The following is a 21076-nucleotide window of genomic DNA, read 5'->3' as shown; positions in this document are numbered from 1 at the left end:
TCTAAATCATGCAGCTCATGTCACCGAGTCTCAAAGGTGGATATAATGCGGCTAATCACAGAGCAGTGGAACACATGTAGTCTGCCAAGATACCCCAGACTTTTAAATCTCTGGAACAGCAGAATTTTACCTGATGCAGTTTATCTACCCATTTGTCAGTGAACAGTAAACAGCAATATCAATATGCTCTTCAAGAACAGCTGCAAACAATAATTACCATAATTGTCCCACAGACCAAAATGCTGATTAATCTCTCTCTCTCTCACACACACACACACACACACACACACACACACACACACACACACACACACACACACATGCACACACGCGCGCACCCGTGCACACACACGCACACACTGTAAAACACATTACAGGCTGTTAAATCTATGTAAAAATCAAGCTAAATATTGAGTTTTGATGATAAAAGCTACAATTTAATGAAGCGTGCATTGTCTTTTTTGTCAGTGATACACGACTGCGGTGTCACAGGTGAGTGTGAGTGACGTAAGCCTTCGACACAGCAGTGCAGCATGTGTGTCGGTATGTTGAACTACATCTATCGGTCGCGCGCTGGCATGTGTTTTCACAATAAAACCGTTTTGTGGTTTCAGCCATGATTTCGAACGCAACTTAAAAACTGGAGAAGGAAGAAGACTGCAATATGGCTGTAGGGATTTGGAGGGAGCTGATCAGCTAAATTCGCATGCGCAGCACCTCTTTAATAGCCAAAGGATTATTTCACATATGAGACATGAGGCTGACAAAAGTGAGCGTTCTGCCGTCTGAAATAAAACCACGCACACATGCATTTGTAGGCTTTTGTTTGACAGGGATTTAATTCATGATCTCCACCAGTCCTGGGCAGAGATCTGGTTCTGTTTATCTGTTGGTCACCACCCTGAAGTGACGACCTACTCTACATCAATCCATGACTTTTTCTAAATGTAATTTATTTCTTCAAGTATTCTACACAATTAACTGAATCGCAATATCAGTTTGTGCAATTATATGTAAAAATGTATTTACTGTTATAAGTTTTCAGAAATGTTTCTTATTTTGTATTTGCTTTTTATCTAATTGAGAAAAATAACACATCAAGAAATCTGCACACATGTTTTATGCTCATACTAGTTTGAGATGAGAAATATCCATCCATTTTCCACCGCTTGTCCTGTTGAGGGTCGCGGGGGGACTGGAGCCTATCCCAGCAGCCTTCAGCTGAGAGGCAGGGGATGGGTCACCAGTCCATCACAGGGCCAACACATACAGACAGACAACCATTCACACTCACAGACACACCTACGGTCAATTTAGAGTATCAATCAGCCTCGTCCCCTCTTGATGTCTTTGGACTGTGGGAGGAAGCTGGAGTACCAGAGAGAACCCACCAGGGAGAACATGGAGACTCCACACAGAAAGATCTCATGCTTGAGCCGGGGCTCGAACCCTGAACCTTCTTGCTGTGAGGCGACAGTGCTGACCACTGCACCACCTTACCGCCGGAGATAAGAATAAAAAAAAAAAAAAAAAAAAAAAAAAAAAAAGACCAGTCATATTTCTGTGGCATTTGTCTTCATTAACAAACAAGTAGACTTAAAATACCATTTATTATCTCGCAATTGCAATTTTGACACAATCATTGCAATACTGGCTTTTCTCCACAGAATCACCCACCACTCCTTAGTGTTTGAGCTTTTCTTGACCAAAGCTAATGAAGAATATAAACGACTGAAGCGTGTTTCATCTGAGTGGTTCGACTGAATCTAATATTCACTGTGTTGAATTCAACTACAGTGTCTTGAGGCTCTTTATATCAGCTGTGGTGAGACAGCCATCAGGGCTGGTTTAACAGTCAGGGCGGTGCTGATGAAAGTGTTGCCAAATCTCAGCCTGATGTCAAGGTGAAAGGCAGAGATAGATAGGAAGGTCATTGCTGTGCATTTGTTATTGTGTGGCGCTAATCCTTCATTAGCATTTTTACTTGGCTTCATCATTCAGTCATATTGCCATCCGCAGAGTATTTCTCATTGATATCAAAAAAACAGAAGGAATTGATCCAATTGGATTTAACAGTGATGAAAGAGTTGCCAAGACTAAAACCCAAGGTGAAATGCAAAAAAAAAAAAAAAAAAAAAAAAAAAAAATCATAAAAACACAGCTGAAAGATAAAATCCTGTGTCTCCCAAAAGTCAGCTCTTCTGGAGCAGCAGAAAACTTGTTGACTGATGTATTGTTATCATTATCTTTTTTTAAAATTCTTGAACACTTGGTTCAGGAGGTCTACTCCAGGCAGGAAGTTGGAAACTTTCAGTTAAAGTAATGAACAAAAATGAGATCGCTACAGTATGTGATTAGAATAATAGAAAAAAAAAAAAACAACCCAAAAACCTATGTTTATTTAGAACCTCCCCCATGTCATTCTTCATCCCCAGAGGGAATTTTAGTTATAGCTGTAGGAATTTGGCACTGACTGGATCTTGATGTTTCAACTAGCGCGTCTCAGCCAAAGCAACAAAAGTGCCTAGTCTCCAAAATTTCATGTAATGAGCACAATGTCTTGAAATGCAAATACGTTCTCCCTCAATGAACAGTATGCATTTCCTACCACTTAAAGGTAGACAGAAGATATATTTGAAAATAGGAAGAAGACAAAGAAATGTGAATCCGCGCAGGTAGGAGTCAGGCGTTCAACAGCTTGCAATCTAGTCACAGCTTCAAAACTCTGGCATTTCCAGCTTCTACTAAAGATTTTAGCATATATAACCCTTTTAGAATAACTGTGATTTGCGATATGCAGTTGGGATATGAATATCTTCCAAATGGCATCGCATAATGGAAGAGCTCCACAGAAGGCTGTTGAAAACAGGTGGATGTGCTGAAACTGAGTGAGGCGACTGAAGGTCATAGACACTCAAACAAAATGTCAAATGTAAATCAGGGAACATGAAGGCTTTCGTCGTCCAATGGATTCAAGGGACTGCAGGTGTGAATTAGCTCTAAACTGAACGGTGCATCAAATGGTAATGTTTGTGTCTGGAGTCGAAATGGTCCCACACATGTAAAGTGAATCATAATAATAATTCTTGTGAAAAGCTGTCCTATGTGTATATACATATATGTATCTTTTAGACAGTTGTGATGACTCTGTACTTGGGGTGCGAGTTTGTTACACTTGCTTATAGGGAATTATCATGCACTGCCTGCTCTTGTCAGCGTGAGCAGGGGGAGGGGGTGTGTGGTTGTGGTGTGTGTGTGTGTGTGTGTGTGTGTGTGTGTGTGTGTGTGTGTGTGTGTGTGCGTGTGTGTGTGTGTGTGTGTGTGTTTGTGTGTGTGTCAGGTGAAAAAAGGTGGTGACTTCATAACAGAGAGGAAGCCTGGGGATGTCAAAGGTGGTAGAAGGGTGGAGGAGATGTTAACTAACTCGATGTTATGCTTGGACAGTTAGGGGGAGGGGATAAAGGGACCATAAAACCCACCCACTACAAAAAAACAACAACAAATTACATAAATAAACACCTGGTGTTGTTACCTAAACAACAGCTGCAAGTCTCTGGTGACTCCCTCCTGCCTGCTGATTATGTGGCTTATGATTACAGCGCATTCATCGTCAGCAATACATTATTTTCAGACTTCTTGTCACTTACACAACGCTGCAAGTGCATGCGTTCTCTCTGCCTGTCTTAGCTTTCTTTGGATTCTGATTTCCTCCAGCGGACCAAAAAATAAAACATACAAGCTACATTAATTGGAGACTCTAAATGGCCCATAGGTGTGTCCAGTTATCTGTCTCTATATGTCAGCCTCATCCAACCCGTCTAGGGCAAACCTGACCTATCGCTGAATGGCAGCTGGGATTGGCTCCAAAGCTTCCTACAACACTGTGTGTGATAATAAGAATGCAAATAAATGTATGAATAGCGGTTTTACACATCAGCTTGTGTCCCAGATTTGCTGGTTTCCCAGCTGGGATGCACCCAAAACTAAAAATGTTCTCAGATAAACACAGATAATGATGCCCAAACAGATGGTTTTTTTGGTTTCTTTTTGTCATCCTGAAAGAGCACTAGCATGACCTTAACATATGAGTATCACGAAGAGTCACTGCTGCATGACTGAGGACGAGCATTGCAAACGTGACGGCACCACGTCACTCAGTCATGTTGACGCACAGCAAATTCAAACAGTCATTACAACAGCAAAATATAAACCTTACTGACATTCCCATGAATCTTTGTGTTGATGTAATAATCTAAGCCCCGCCCACTGCTCACATAGCTAACAGCGGAGCCTCCTTTGACAGCCCTAGAGGATAATGAGGAATTCTGTCAAGATACGTGTCTTCCAAATCCTCATCATCCAAATATCAAACAAAACCTTGTATTTGGTTGTAGGGGCCAAATACTTACTGAGGAAATTGCTAAGGATTTCACAAAAGTTTTTTTTTTTTTTATAATATGGTATGAAATAGAAAAGATGCCAGTTCTTTCTGCTTGTCATTCGTTTCATTTACCGAAAGTTGAAAGTCTGAAGGGTCGTTGAAAGAACAGAACAAAAATATACAGAAACAGATCATCATGTCACCTTACAACCCTGTTTTCCAGATTTCACATGCAGACAAACTACTGACTCTTGGAACAGAAACCTGCCTGTGTGTTTCTGTGTGTGTGTGTGTGTGTGTGTGTGTGTGTGTGTGTCCCTGATGGTGGAATGAGCTGCCAAATGCTATCAGAGCAGGGGCGTCCCTCCCTATCTCAGAGAATATGTTTAAGACACAACTCCTCTGAGAGAACCTCATGGATTTAGTTTAGTGATTTAATATAGTGTTTACTCCAACTGGACCGATTGTTGTTCCTCACTTGAAAGTCACTTTGGATAAAAGCATCTGCCAAATGAATAAATGTGAACGCGCACGTGAACAAGCAGCAGCACCACTGCATATTCAAGACATGAAGGTAAATTGGATGTTTTATTTTAAATGCACACACCTTTTTGACAGTATCCAGCATGCTCTTTCCTCCTTGCCACGGTTTGGAGTTCTTCCTGATGCAGCTCAGACTGGCCATGCTGTGCCACTTCCTGTCCTCCAGCTTTCTGTGGAAGGTATTAGCCAGCAGCAGCACGGTATCATAGATATAGCGGTTGGTGATCTACAGAGAGAAGGAAACAAAAAAACTTGCTGACATGCAGAAATGCTTTGTGAGAGATTTGCTCTTGTCACCATGAAACTGTTTTATGAATCCAAAAGACCCTCATGAGATCCAAATGACCAATTTCACCCTTTTATCTGATTCATTTTTGGAGTTTCTCTTTTTGGTTTTTGGTACAGACTCACAGATAAACGCATAAATAGGCCAAACCTTTTCTTGCAAGTACGCTATGAATGTTAAATACTCTACTTGCAGACATATCCATCTGTGCTTTGATCAAAAAAAAAAGAAAAAAAAAAGAGAGGAACTTATGTCTGGTTTTACTTTGCAGCATCTCTCTTCATCTGTCTTGCTTCGGATGCAGTATGCTTTCCTCCCCTGTGGTGCATCGAATGAGTAATCTTACACAAAACTAGGCTCTGTTGTTTGCTCAAATTGTACACAGTGCATATGCACTCATATCCACTTACACTCAACAAAGTTTTACGGATGACATGCGGTACACACCATGTAATGAGACGGGGGGTTGAAGCCTGGGACTGATCACTGTGATTTATTGAGCCTCATGTCTCTTTATTAATGAGCATATAATGAATAGATTAACTATAAATGGGTGTGTTTCACTGTGCACGCACAGGTGAGCAGTCTAAGGTTAGTAACAATACCTTTCATACATAGAAAAAGTCCACGCTCGTGTATTTTCACACGATTGAAACAAAACTATGAATGCGCATGTCCCAATTTGTAATTTTGCAAAAAAATACTAAATATCTTTTTGTGGCTGGAACACTTCATCTACAATTTTTCACATCATACTTGACAATAAAGTAATGATATTTATGCACGTTAACTGAGGGGCAAAACCACCCCCCCCCCAACAACAAAAAACAACAACAACAAAACAAAACCCGCCACACTCCAGAGGCATCATTATCTGTGTCCCCATTCAGGCACTGGATCCTCTGAAATCTGTAGACACAGTATATTTCAACACAGTGGCGACGCAGGCTGTCCTGTTCCAAAGATTAATCCAACTGCAGTTGAAGATTGAAGCTTCACTTTGCTTATAAATCTTCAGGATGAATGTGGCGTATCCTCATAATTCATAATGTACTCTTTAAATAGACTCAAGGAGATAATTAACATGGAAAGATTAGATAAACCAATTGACTGTTCATACTTTGAAGTATTTGCTCTCAGGTGATGTTTGCATACAACTTTTGTTTTGCAGGACATCTTCAGTGAGCCAGGACGTGTACTTGTCAACATACTGTATCTGTTTAACGCAATGACGCAATCTTGAGTCATCCATTATTGTTTTTGTTTTTTTTAAACAGCCTCCGGACTTTCATGCTGTCCCTGGAAGAAAAGACAGGAATTTATGTGCATCTGCTGTTTTAACTTCACCGGCTGGGTTTAATTCAGCTTCATCACTGCTTTATACTGTGGTGGCCGACGAATAAAGCACCTTAGAAAAATCCACTACATGCTACAAGTATCTTTGTTATTGGAGGAAATGGACCATTCCACCGGTCCCCTTTACTCGCTCTCTCTATATGGGTGCTTATACTACTTTTATACTAAGAAGTATTTAAGTGCTCATTTTAAAACACTGATGTTAGTATAGGAATTAAACTTTACTCAAAGGGGGGTGTAGGCGCCGCCTGATTTTGTTTTTTTTTGTTCATATTAACATATTTTTTTAAATTTTACAAAAGAAACACGATATACAAACAATACTGCATAAATCCGTCTAAATCGTTTTCTGAATCACACTCTGATCGTGAACCCTCCCTCCTCGCTCCCACTCGCCCTCCCCGGTACACTACGTCACTAAATAGATCAGCGTCCGTTACGTCGAGTTTAGTTCTAGATCACAAACTACACTGACAATGAATTACCGCAAATATAGCCTCTACAGCCAGCTAGCAAAGTCGGTAAATGGGTTTCTTACTTGTCCAAGAGAAAGGCTACTACTGTACTTGCGCGTCTGTAGCTAAACCTTTTGATTCTATTAAGAGTCGTCCACCAAGCCTTTTATCCTTCTTCCCCTCATCTATTGCTAGTTCGACAAAAGACATTTTTCTTTTTGCTTTGTTTCCTTCTGGATCCATGCTTGTCCTCCTTGAGGTTGCTCACCAAACACTGGTTCCGGCTGTTGATGGTTCCAACCAATGTAACTGGTAGCGGTTTTTGATTGGGTGGAGGTAAATTTGGCCCTTATGTATTAGGGATTTTGATGCTTCCTCTTTTAAACATCATAGTTTATTGATTGCCATCAAGACATCACGAATAATTTAGGGATTATAACAAGAAGTAGTAGAAATCTGGGAGCCTACCCCTCCCTTAATTAAATGAACTTGAAACGTACTTGTTTCCTAAAAAGGTCATCTGAAGTTCTCTACTTCAAGTCCCATGTCAGCCAGAGCACATTTTATACGATGGACGATAAAAAAGTAACAGCTGACATTTTTATGTGTGTCATTTCTCTTCTATGTTACGTGCTGGGTTGACTGATTTTAAATGACTTTTTCCTCGGGCACCTATAACAGGAACACACGCTCATACGTGTGCTCCAAAATGAATCCTGTTAACAAACCCGGAGTGTTTAGCATGCGGCACCTTTACGGTCTGGCTTTTTGCTGAACAGAGTCGATACATGACTGATAAACACGGTTACTAATGGAGTCATGTCACACCGCTCCAATATATGTATTTCACTTTGCATATTATTTTAAGTATGGGCAAAAAAAATGCAACTATAACAGGGGTGGATGCCAACAGTACTTCGTCTTCCAGGCCGGCAGGAGCATTCAGTACTTTAAGAGTAGGCTATTATTCAACCATGTGTGAGCAGAGCTGTTGGTCCATCACACTTCACTAGAATATAAGCCCACCAAGTTGGAACAAGGCCATGTCAAAGTTTTCTGCAGCAGTCCCCCCAAAAAAAGAAGGAAAAAAAGCAATGAGATGGCCAACTACAGCATGTTTCTTGTAACTTTTCATACGTGACAGACAGATACGACCAAAAGGAAAAAAAAAAAAAAATTACAGTGTCAAGTTTCTTATCTATCACTTTCCATCTTTGCTTTCACAGTTTCGCCCCTTCACTCGCTCTCTCTCTCTCAGTCCTGGTGCCTATTCCTTTTTCTTCTCCAGAAATTAAAGAGAAAATCTACCACTCTTTGGGGAACTTGAATGATCACTGAGCTCTGCATTCCTTGTGCGTATTCTATGCGAGTGTGAGTGTGTGTGTGTGTGTGTGTGTGTGTGTGTGTGTGTGGTCAGCCTGAGTTGATGTGCTTCAGTGCAGTGTGAAATTGGGCTTCTGGGCCACTCTCTGTCCACTGAGTTGATCTGCTTCATCTGTTTGTCTCTTTCATTGATGAAACAAAACTGAGTTTCCCCTCGTATATGAAAACCTGCAGTCAGGTTTGATTGATCGATGGGTCATCCAGCCAATCATAGCCCACCAAGATCAGCCTACCAGAGTTAACCGGTGCTTCTGTTCATGTGTTTCAACAAATCGGAAGAATGACAACATTTCCGATTAATTGGAAATCTGATTACCCTCCTCAAATATCCATTCAATAAAATGTGTTACAATGTAGGAAGTAAGAGTCAATATCGTTCCACAATATGATGATTGCATATTGATTTCATGAGAAGAAGAGCGGCTTTGGTATCATTGTGTGATGTGTTGCACTGGGGTTCTAATTTTTTTTACCGTAGTTGTGCTGTTTTTTGATGTTGTTTTTGTTCGTTTGTTAATTGTTTTTCCCTGGAATGTGGCCTTATTCGTCAGTACCTGGTTTCCCAGCATACATTATGATGAATATCCTTTTAGTCAAACTATAAGGTGGGTTTCTTTTTTTTTAAAATTTGCACTGCTGCGCCAGCGTGGGGGCGCGTGAGGGCTTATTTGGGGGACACCCAGGGTCCGGTGTGTACCACGTCTTTTTTCTCCAGCCGTATGCTTAATAATCCACAAACACTTTGATTTAAGAACTTAAAACCTTTAACATCTCCAGTTGGACTTCACCCCCTTTTTTTTTTTTTCAACCAAACAAAACAACCTCCCAAAAGAATTTCAATGCACAGAACAAACATATATACAGAAAACACCTATCACCTTTAAGAATATACACTTTAAGAATATACACATTTATAACCACACTCAGAAATAAAACATAAAGGTCTAGCGGCAAACCTTGTTTAATTCTAGCTCGCTGATAACGGTGGGCAAGAGCATGCAGAGCTACTGTCTTGGGACTTCAAAAGTAGACATCCACATTAAAGACCATGTTGCTGTTTTCAACGTATTTCCAACTTTCATCAAATATTTTCCCCCAGGGTCTCATGCATCCACATAAATCAACAACACATTAATTCAATTTAATATTTTGTCTTGGCACATAAATAACAGTGTGTTCCCTTTTGTGTGTTCTATTTGATGGCAGCTTGATGACTCACATACAGAAAAGAAAGGATAATAATTGCATACATATTATTGCCTCGGGGAACATATTACGGAAAACAACACAATAAGAAAACCTGAGAGTAGAGAGGGGAAAATAAATAAATAAACAAATAAAAATCTCGCCCTGTTTCCCATTAACATGAGAGATGGTAATGGAAAAGCTTCAGAGGTACAAGCAGTGACAATATCAAATCAGCAAACCTGATGTAATTGGAAGATTGTGGATCAGGGAAATGTTTGAATGTCAAACTTAACACACCGTGGCAGCTTTCACATACATAAGTAGTTTGGCACTCTTTGTTGTTGAAATGAATAAAATCCAGAGAGGACAATTTAAATAAAATGCAATCAAATAATAATATTAATAATAATAATAAAAAAAAAAACACATTTAAAAGTTGGACTGCAAGTTGATCACTGTCAACCGACTGTTTAAAGTTCATTTTCCCACTGGGCATCACAGTGTGCTTCTGAAGAAATGACAGAAACCAATTTCATAACGTAGCTTCTCTTTGTGTTGTTAGTTGTTTTTTTTTTTCTAATCTATTTCACATAATTTTTCAAATATCAGTCCAACAAGCTCCAGACAGATTTTAGTCAGTTTCTCAGAGGCTGGTGAATTACTGTGGCAAGTGAATCACTATCAATATTGTGAGACAATCACGATGAACTGTACAATATGGAAGTTGGAGACAAGGAGAGTGGCTGATAAAATTGATGTTTTTTTGTTTTTTCACCTCTGAACTCAACAAATATAATCCCAGAGACTCTAAATTTCTTTTTGCCATGGCGCACGTCTAATGCCAATTTAATCTTGTAACACATGACTTGATACTGGTATTACCAACAAATCCAACCATAATAAAATAATAATAACACTTTTGCTCAGAAGATAAATCTCTGTGACATTACACTTCCATTGGAGTTTTTGAAATGTATGAGTTGCTGGTCCAAGTATGATTGATGCCGATTGCAAGAGCATCAATTTAAACTGACGTAGGGGAGGCAGTAAAACCCGAACCAACTCACCTCGAGCTGCTGAGCTTTGGGACTTTTAGGGTCACAGAGGGATGTGTTAATCCTGTGGTTGTGTTTGACGCAGCGCTGCGTTGTGTTCTGGGGCATTGGGAACGTCTGCCGCACCAACGTCAACCGACCGATTGACTTCATCACCAACTCCTGCAAGTCGTAGTCGGAGATCTCCTGTGAGGCCGACGGAAAAGATGGAGGGTGGCGTTGACAGAGGGTAAAAATGAGGAGGATTGAGAAAAGAAGGTAAGGGGGGGTAAAGAATAGAGAGACATGATAATTATGTCATCTTTTGTTGCTGCATTAGGACAACTTATAATACATTCAAAAAATAATAAAAGTCCTTTTAAAATCTACATTTTTCCTATTTTCTCTCCTTTTGGTGTTGTAACAAAGAAGGAAAGTGAGAGAAGAGTAAAACAAAATGTGTATGAGTGACTGCGTTTGTGTGCATACATGTGTGGTTGCACATACTCATGTCCTTGCAAAACCTTGGGGGGGGGGGGGGATCATTGCTAATTTTAGCCCTCAGACAAAATCTCTCTCTCCCTCTCCTCATCCACGAATCTCCATCCATCCTCTTGCAAGTGCAGGGGGGTCATGCAGTGATGAGATGAGAACTGACGTTTAGCGTCCCTGGTGGAGGTAATGCTGCCACCAACCGAGACAGCCTTTGCTTTCCTTGCATATGTGTGCAACGGTTGTCCGTGTGTGTGTGTGTGTGTGTGCGTGTTCACCGGCGTGTGCCTTGTGTGTATTGTTGTGTAAATCGTTGTATGCGGGTTTTGCCAGGCTTCAAGTCACAGATTTTTCTTTATTATTTCATTTACACCAGACAGCCCAGACTGCTTGACATGACGACTACTTCAGCCTGCAGAGAATAAATAAGCAATCACACATGGAGTGATGCTATGGTTTCACAGCCTAATAACAGCAGGTTTCATTTATATTCAATCAATATTCATTAAGATCTCTGCAGGATGACATCAGAGATGATGAGAGGTAGGATTACACAAGCTGTATTAGTATAGCTGTAGTAGCAGTTGCATTATTCGAGCTGATTTTTGCTTCTTCGTGTAATGACCAAAAAAAAAATAAATTGTAATGAAATCTATGGTGCTTGGAACATTTTAAATACAGCACGTCAATTGTGAGATTAAAGAGAAAGATTGAGTGAAACTATAATGTGTGTTAACTGAGAGTTAAGCAACCGATTTTGAATTATTAGGAATAATAAATGGATGTTCATGCCTTCAGTAAGGATTGAAATAATTTCACTGATTTAACCTTCTATCAACGCCCTGCACTCTGAAGTATCTACTTTCTAAACATTAAAAGTGAGGAATCTATTTGCTGGCTTTTGGGGGTAAAGCGTGGCTAAATTCTCAAACTGTTGCCACATAAAAAACCCTGGAGGGAACTGAATTACAAAGCCAACCAAAGATAGATAAATAAGAAATAGATGCAGTATAGAGAAAATGCTGAAAAATTTCTAAAGAGGCAGATCTGTGGGGCAAAAGAGAATTAAGATTCACAGCAGGCAGTCAAGGGCATGCAAAGAAACATCAGCAGGAAAGAATCTAGTGGCCCACTCAAAGGCTCAAACTCACACAATTACAGATGCGCCGGTGCACAAGCATGCAAAGACACACACACACACACACACACACACACACACACAACACACACACTAAAGGGAAAGATAACATTTGGAGATTTTTGTCCTCTCAACAGACATTTGTCCATCCTCCCTCCTTTAGAACTTTCTCTTTGCCCCTTTCATCTTCATCTCTCTCTAAGGACACACTGTGAACAGACTTCACCCGGTATGACTTTCAGTGGTGGCGTGTTTGAGAAGCTGTTAGCATTTTAGCAGCTGACATTAAATGAATATGACACATGCATACACACATACACACTCATACCGGCATGAAGAAACACATTAAATCACACATACAGCCTGTCCACATACACAGGGGTCCTGGCAAGGAGAACGTCTCCTCACTAGCCTACGACCAATTTAATAAGTTCACTGTAAGTTTAAAGAGTTTCGGTTTGTGTAATCTGCTTCCTAAATATGTAGCTGAAACCACCTTTATTGCACCAATATCAACAAGCTTGAAACAGAAGCTTTGCACAACTTGGAACCTTAGAATACCCTGCAGTCCTGCAAGGAATCGTACGTTATTTACTCCATAAACTTCAAGACCTGGTCCCCATCAACCCTTCAGCTCAAATGCCTTCCCTCTCTTTTCCCCAGGAGTGCCAAATCCTATTCTTTCTTTTCTTAAATTTGAGAACACATCCCTCATCCTCAATTCTTTATTTTCCTCTTTTCCTCGACCTCTAGACCCCGTCCTCTGCAGTCTCTTCCCCTCTGCCCCAGAGACATCAAATCCCTCCTTCTCCCTTGAGGTGAAAGAAATAAAAGATTTCATTTGGGACTTTTTGTGCTCCTACTGTTTAACTGCTCACCCTATCATCAGCCCTTCCACTCCTTTGCTCTGTGGAAGCTTTAAATGCTTTTTTGTCTTGTTTAAAATTTAACATTTTGGATTAAAAAAAATACAAAAACTGATCTAATTTATTCGCCCACTTTTCACCCTCCTCTACTGCACAATTTCTTACAGACGGCCCAATGAATTCCATCTTCAGTTACGACATCTTTTTTGGATTTTCTTTCACCCTCTCATCTCTGTGCTTTGTAGACATTTTAAAATATTTATTTAAGCCCTTAAGGGAAATTATGATGGGAGCTCCACTAAGGTGAATGCTGCATGAATGAAAACGCAGTTAATATGTCCAAGTGGTACTCATATGGACTTGATCTAGGTTTGGTGGGCTTCAACTGGGCTTCAACTGGGCTCAGAGGAGGTTTTTATGTGGGTTGGTGCTGGGGCTCACAAGGGTAGAACATGGGTCCCAAGTGGGTCATACATGCTTCCCATCTGGACCTGTTGGGAGCCCATCATCAACTCATCTAGGCTAACCTACATTGGGCTAACCCATGTTGGACCAACTGAGGCGTAACTTGGCTATGCCCCAGGTGGGTTATCCCAGATGGGCCCTACATGGGTGGGCTGGCAGGGAAAGGGAACCTGGCTAGAGTGGTGGGACTTGTAAATATGGTGTTTGTGTTATTTTTTTAGGTAAAATTCAGCCAGACACAAAAAGGTCTCTGCAGCGCCAAATTCAATACAAACAGATGGAGCTGATGCAGGACACAGCGAAAAAAACGAGGTGTAAATCAATGGCGGCGAATAAAAAGTGTGATGAAATTAGCGCAGACACATGAAAGGTTAAATGGGAGAGACTCTTGCATACTTGTACGTGATGTGACAGAACTGTGAACGCAATAGATGTCAGCAGAGAGGAAAGAATAAAGCAGTGACACTGCATAAAAATATGATGGAATTAGTTTTGATTCTGATTCAGATTCCTCTGTAATATGTGGCCTATAGGAGAGGTGTCACACTTGCTTCAAACAAGAGACAAAATATCCAACAGCTCCAGGGGAGCTGCTTAGCAACAACACTAGACTTCGATGCCTGCAGTAACACTGGGCAACTTCCAGCTGTGCACAGAGTGTGCACAACTGTTAACTCACTCTACCTCTAGACGCACTTCTCTTGCTGTAAATAAGAATGTTCTTTTCAAAACCTTGGCAAAATCAGCAGCCCTAAATAACCGACATTGTCTATGTTCACAAAGTTTTAAAAGAAAGTTGTGCAATGGTGTTAGTCAAGCAGCTGCTGAATGTCCTTGTCGGATAAAAGTACTTAAAATTATAAGGCTTCTCACAGATTGTCAGGATGAGAGAAAAGTCCTGATCGTGAGCAAATATTTGTTGTGCGGAATGAGACAAAGACCAGAGATGAGATGAACAGACAGCCACAGAGTAAGAACAAAAACAGCGTGAACGAGGATGATGAAGACTGACAGAAAGGCAGAAAGTCATTCGTGTTGCAGCTTAAATCCAAGTGAACCCTGAGGGACACCGTCAGCATCATGTTGACATCAAATATTTGGAATTCCATCCCAAGTTCATCTTTGAGTTTGAACCAGCTTTAAATACATTTCTTTTAATTTCTGGAGAAAAAAAAAACACAAGGAAGGAACGTGAGGTCACAGCCGTCTTGACCTTTCGACTTCGAAGTCGGAGTTCCGGACAAATTCAAATTTGTTCTTGATTAATGACATTCATGAGAATCGGTCAAATGTACGTAGAACGGACGGATGAATTGACGCCCAGGCCGACACGTAGACAACCTAAAACCATACTGCCTGCTGTCATGGCTGCCTTCAGAGCCCAGGCATTCAAAGGCATGAAGGGATTCATTGAGTTATCCTCCAAACTTTAGGGGGGAAAAAAGAACAGAAAGAGAAGCTGTGTGTCTCCCTTTTTATTTCTCCTGCTCCTCATCCTCTCGTCCTGAGCAGAACGAAGGAGATGGGGAGAGGAGGGATGATCAATTATGAACTGTGAACTCCTCCTCAGTAGGGCTGTCTGACTGCTGGCTGTAGATAAAGCAGAGTTATGACAACCATACAGTATCCCCTCATCCATAATAAACCACAGGGAGGGAGAGCACTCTCACACATTGGAATATTAATTCTCCAAAGTAGCACTACTAGAAGACATTACATATGAAAAGATATTGTAGCCACTCAGCCATTTAAATAGTCTGCTTGAGTATCTCGGGCTTCACAGAGCCCATCGCGGGGACATTGTGTCGATTAGAGCAGCCTGTGACTAAATTCCTTGATTCTTGATCTTGATAAGCAGATCTGGGACATTCTATCAGATAATGTCTCTTTTTAGTACATTTCAGAGTGAAAAGGATGCGAGAGGAGGGGAACGGGGGGAAGGGGCGGATGAAGCACGTGTTCCTCAGGAGCATCTTGACTGGCATCCACATAAACCAATGACTGACTCTTGATTTTGTTTTTTCTTTAACTTTCCATTTCTTTTTCAGGAAAAGCGAGGTTTAAAATAAATTGACTTTTTGATATGTTTTGGCAAGTGCTGAGCAACATAGAAATGGAACTACTTTTCAGACTGAATGGAATGGTTGATGATTGTTGAGAGGGGGGCTGAATCCATCTTACAATTCAATTCAATAATGGAAAGTAACATTGGTTCTTCCCCCATTTCTACTTCTCTTTTCATTCTTTACATTCAACTTTTCCTGTTCTACCTTCTCCTAAATCAATTTCTGTCAATTCTGCCAGCAAACTCTAAGTACCTGATATAACCTCTCTGAATGAAGCCTATTTGTTTGCATATGTTTATATCTGAGGCTTTTGAGTGACGAGTGGATAGATGTATTTAAACTCATATTATTTATGCAGATATTAGCAAAAGGAAGAAGGAAATACAGGGAATATCGTCTGTTTTATTGATTTGCATGTGTTGTTTTGGGAAAAACCTCATGAGCTTCGATGAAGTTGTGGCCTGTCAGACTGCAGTTAATCAATGATTTCCCCATGGCTGCAGGTACAAAGTGTTGCGGGCGACCTGCTGTTACACGTACACACATGCATAGTGACACGTTTCACCTCCCAGGAAATGATGAAAAGAGCAGGCCACTCAGTGTTAGACGTTCCCAAATGTCAGACAAGATGCAAAGCAACATGAAGTCAGACGTTTTTTTTTTTTAGACAGCTCAATTAATGATAGACTGCTCAGTAGGGTGTTGCTGAAGCAAAGGTACTCTTAGGAAAGTACCACATTTTCATTATGAGAAGCACATTATAGTGTGCCGCCAATATTGATTAGCGAATGGGACACATTTAGCAGTCGCTGTGTGAAGTCAGGGCTTGTTTTCAGCACACTGACTTCACATACCTCGACAAAATGGAAATGTAAAACAAAAGGGTTTGTAGCAGTGTTATGGCACCCTATGGTGATAAAAAAAATATGGTCAAAATAAAGAAAAGGCAACTTCCTGGCTCTCTTAAAAGTGAACATCAGAAAACACTGATTGCGCGTCCCTGTAGTATTAATAGATGTCATGCTCAGCTAAGCAATTAATAGGGCCGCTGAGCCTTGTAGCATTCAGCAGCATTATTATAGTTACAGGCTATGACTTGCAAACGGAATCAGAAAGCAAGAGAGAGAAAGAGAGAGAGAGAAGTGCTTTAGTTTTCTTTAGTTTGTTTGTTTTGCACCAAATTAGGTTTTTATGTTCTTACAGTAAATGTTTTTTTACTCTCTCCCCTCAATACATTCATATGTGTGTGTGTGTGTGTGTGTGTGTGTGTGTGTGTGTGTGTGTGTGTGTGTTAGTGTCAGTGGCAGCAGCAGCAGCAGCATGGACCCCCTGCTGTGCTCTGCCAGTTTCACAGTTTTGCCCAAGGCTACTGAGACACACTGCATTAGGTAGCAATATACAAACATATACAAACACAAATGCTGCTAATCTTCCTAGTTTTTGCAAAACAACAATCTGCGTGACGCGAGAAGATCTTGAAGGCTGAATAAAGATGAAGCTTGATTGTTTCTGGAACGACCAGCAGTCACGACAAAACATCAACGTTGACGAATATCTCACCACACCACAAATACACTTCACTGGGGAAGATTAGTAGAATGACATGTTTGCTCTTATTTATCCCAATTAGCAGCGGTGGGTGGTAACAAAAATACATTTCCGAAGTATTTGTACCTGTTATATCTTTGAATCTACACTTTTTGGAACCAAATGTTTTACTTTTAATTCATTTTGACATTCCTATGACAGTTGTCATGACTCGTTACTTTTTAGCATCAAGCTTTTGTAAGAATTAAGTACTCAAGTATTTTAAATTTGACTTAACAACTCTCACACCTAGTGGAGTGATACTTGACTGGGAATAGTTGTACTTCGACTCAAGTACTGAGGGTGCGTACTTTGTTCGCCACTGATAACTAGTGATATTAAATATGGAAACACATTCTCATCCAAAGTAATTCTACCAAGGCCATCAAAAGTTAAGATAAAAGATGAAGGATCTATTGTTTGTGCCTCTACAAGACAGTTGTGTCTTTGTAAAATAAATCGTGCTCAAGCTTTGAGTGTTTTTGGCTGAAGTGACGTGGGGGAAAAAGTCGTCAACCGTTTTATCCCTCCTCTCTTTCCCAAAACACCAAGAACAATAAAAACAATTGAACGGTTAAAGATTACCAGAATACTGGAAACAACAAGGAGAACTAAAGGTCCATCAACAGCATCAATGGATTGCAACCCACCTCATTGATTAGGATCCAGTGACAGTCAAAGCCCACCAAGTTGGTCTCCACCACCTGTAACAAAGCAAAACAACAACATCGCGTATCAGCAATAGACTGAAGCAGAAAAATAAATACTGAGCTTTTGGACCAAGACAGAGGAGGGAAACACATGAGATGTCAGTTTTTATATTCTTTATTTTTTCAAAAATAGGAGAAGCTGTTGTTGCTTTAAAAGATACGTCTGGCTTGCAAATTGCAATAGCTGATGGGTGAATATTATGTTAAACAGTATTATGGAAATGTACAAGTTTTAAAGCCAGTGTGAAGCTCAGGGTATTTGAGAAATCTTGCATCAAAAGGAGCTCAAGATATCAGTCAAAAAAATCTCTTCAAACCCATGCAAACATGGCAAGGTTGCTTTCATTTGATGTGCGTTCACACACACACAGACACACACACACAAACAAATGCAAGCACACAGTGTTTATGACTTAAAAGAATGTCATTTTTGCAGCTTGTTTCACTAATTCAGACAGCCAGAACTTTTGAGTGGGTCGTTCGCTCTCTCTCTCTCTCTCTCTCTCTCTCTGTCTCTCTCTCACCATAGCAGCCACGGATACGCTGCCTCAAAATAGCTTTTTTTGGGCAGAGGAAGAATGCAAACCTTTTTCATGAATAGTTCATGATGAAACTTAAATATTTATACGTGTCAAGTCTTAACCAGTAACTACACAATTGTTAAACACAACAGCAAGGACATTTTGAAATGGCGCGAGCTGAGTGACTGATAGCAACTGCGTACGCACACGCGCGCGCGCACACGCACGCACACACACACACAAAGGACAGAAGAGCATGTGGAGCCTCAAACACACCATCAGAGCTTTAGCACTGACATCGGTGTTGTAAGGTCATCCATTTCCCCTTTATCTATCAGAGAAATCCCTCTTTTACCTGACTTTCTATCTGATACTTCCTTGTTTATATGGCCACTTTCCAGCCTGCTATCAGACTGTCAGTGTTCATTACCACCACTCAATCATCTCAACAAGCAGGACGGTGACACCTCTCCTCTGATATGACTGCCATAACACAGCAAAGTACCTTTTAGAACAGCTGCTACTTCTTGATCTTTCGTCCTCCTTCTTACAGCTGGAGTGTGACATTTATCAGTGTGCCTGCATGTACGGGGTCTTGATTGATTGATGGACTGAATAAATGGACATCAATTGAAAAGCCTTTAAGGGCGATTTCACACAAAATATCCAAAGTGATCACAAGTTCTCAGCAAATGCAGCTCAGGAGGCGGATCGGGGTCACAGACAAACACCAGAGTTTAGTGTCCCGTCTTGCATTATTACCAAACCGACACAGTTTCGCTAACCGCACCTTAACTGTGTTGAGACGTTACTATTTCCCTATCAAACAATTCGATTCAAAGAAAGCGTTGTCTTCTCTGTAAATAATGATATAATCTAATTTTCTAAACTAAAAAGCAGCTTTAAACCCTTTCTAGATCTTTACAGTACAGACCACAAATGATCTTTTGGGGTTTTTTTAAATCTAAAAATGCATTTGTAGTGTATCACAAGTGATGGACACATATGGAACTTAGCACAGGACGTGGGGGCGCATGCACGCACACGCGCGCACACACACACACACACACACACACACAAGCACACAAACGAACAAACATGGGGAGAGGACAAACTATGCAAAAATAACCGAAACAAACTAACAACAATAACCAAAAAAAGGCTTCAGGCTATATTTCTGGCTATTGGTTGCCCTGGTGCTAAGTGTGTAGATCTTGCTCATTGCTACCTTAAAAGTAATATTGCTGTAATTAGTCTTCTGAGCTCTGACACTCTCTCTCTCTCTCTCTCTCTCTCTCTCTCTCTCTCTCTCTCACTCTCTCTGCACTGGACTATCATGTCTTTGATAATGTCTCTGTTCCTTTCCACAACTCTCCCATTAAAATCATTTCAAGGCATATCTGTACCATTCAGTTTTATAAAAAGCCTGAGTGCTCAGTCTCGTTGCTTTTAACTTTCCCCTCGCTCCCTGAAACATTCTCACCTCTTCGTCTCTCACCCCCTCCCTCCAGTCACACAGTATTATGACCCTTCAATTCTGCTCTTTTTATAATTGCTCCTGTCTCACCTTTCATCCCATCATCTCAGCTCACCTTTAATTGATAACCTTTCACTCTGTGACTGCACCCTCCTCCCTTCTATCCCCCCTCACCCCCCCCTTCATTCAAGACGTAAAAATACAGTACCATCCGTATATCATTTGCTATAATTGTCTAGTTGCCTATAGCACCGTGTATCATAAAAGATTTTTTAGCCATAAACAAAAGGCAACAGCTGGAGAGGGTGACGGAGTGTGGCTAATAGTGGTTTAATCTCCCACAGAGTCCCCATAAAACTTCATCATCGTAACACCGACGGTGGCCATAAAACACTCTGCCGACACAAAACATGGAGGAGATACAGAGAAAGAGGAAGGTAGGAAAGAAAATGATGGAGAGCGTTTAAAAACAAGATCTTTACCTCAACGCCCAAGATACATTTCGGCTTTACTCGCTTTGACTTTTCCTTAAAACGAGGCTGAACAAAAACGACATGCAAAGACATGTTTTAAATTTAAATTCATTTCCCTTGCCGTTTTGTTTTTCTGTCAACTGAAACAATGACACAGTGAGCAGGAAAGGGGAATAAGTTGTGTTCGTCGTTGCTGTTCGTGTCACAAATGTGCTGTTTGTTCAAATGTTTCCAGTTATTCCATCATGTCGTCCCCGTGGCAGCAGCCAGGACAGATGTTTCAAGCTAATTAGCGAAAGGGCAGACTCCTAACACTACACATGACTCCTCAGGGGTGAAACTGTTCAAACACACACCTTCTCGCTCTGTCTCTCTCTCTCTCTCTCTCTCTCTCTCTGACACACACACGCACGCACACACACACACACACACACACACACACACACACTCACACCCACAAAACAACCTAAAGTATAAACAGCTACAGCTGCTGACATCCCTTACTGCCCCTGCGTGCCAGCGTCGATACATACAAGCCAACAAACATGGTCTTGTTAAGAACTTCATGCCAACATGGCAGGCAGAAGCCATTATCTAGAGTGTGACACCTCTTCAGGACAAGATACGAGTGCTGTCATCCTGCCTGGTTCTTTTT

The 21076-nt window shown here is 40.8% G+C and overlaps 1 protein-coding gene across 3 annotated transcripts in view; it reads right to left on the bottom strand.

Annotated features, from left to right (window-relative positions):
• Nucleotides 1–21076, bottom strand: part of grid2 (glutamate receptor, ionotropic, delta 2) — a 506248-nt gene that overhangs the window by 144352 nt on the left and 340820 nt on the right. For all 3 annotated transcript variants that reach the window (XR_015116476.1, XM_086206352.1, XM_086206353.1), the window contains 3 exons: nt 17891–17944; nt 10660–10833; nt 4989–5150 (listed from right to left, as the gene is read on the bottom strand). Coding sequence is in view for 2 of the 3 variants with exons in the window: in XM_086206352.1 (XP_086062478.1) it covers nt 4989–5150; nt 10660–10833; nt 17891–17944 (390 nt within the window). In the remaining variant the exon portion in view is untranslated. The remainder of the gene's footprint in view (nt 1–4988; nt 5151–10659; nt 10834–17890; nt 17945–21076) is intronic.

This window comes from Aulostomus chinensis, chromosome 6, assembly GCF_037954235.1.
Source record: "Aulostomus chinensis isolate RoL2024-O1b breed Wild chromosome 6, RoL_Achi_v1.0, whole genome shotgun sequence".
NCBI lineage: Eukaryota > Metazoa > Chordata > Actinopteri > Syngnathiformes > Aulostomidae > Aulostomus > Aulostomus chinensis.
Note: the sequence above shows the minus strand (reverse complement) of the source record. Positions and strands in the feature narration are given on the sequence as shown.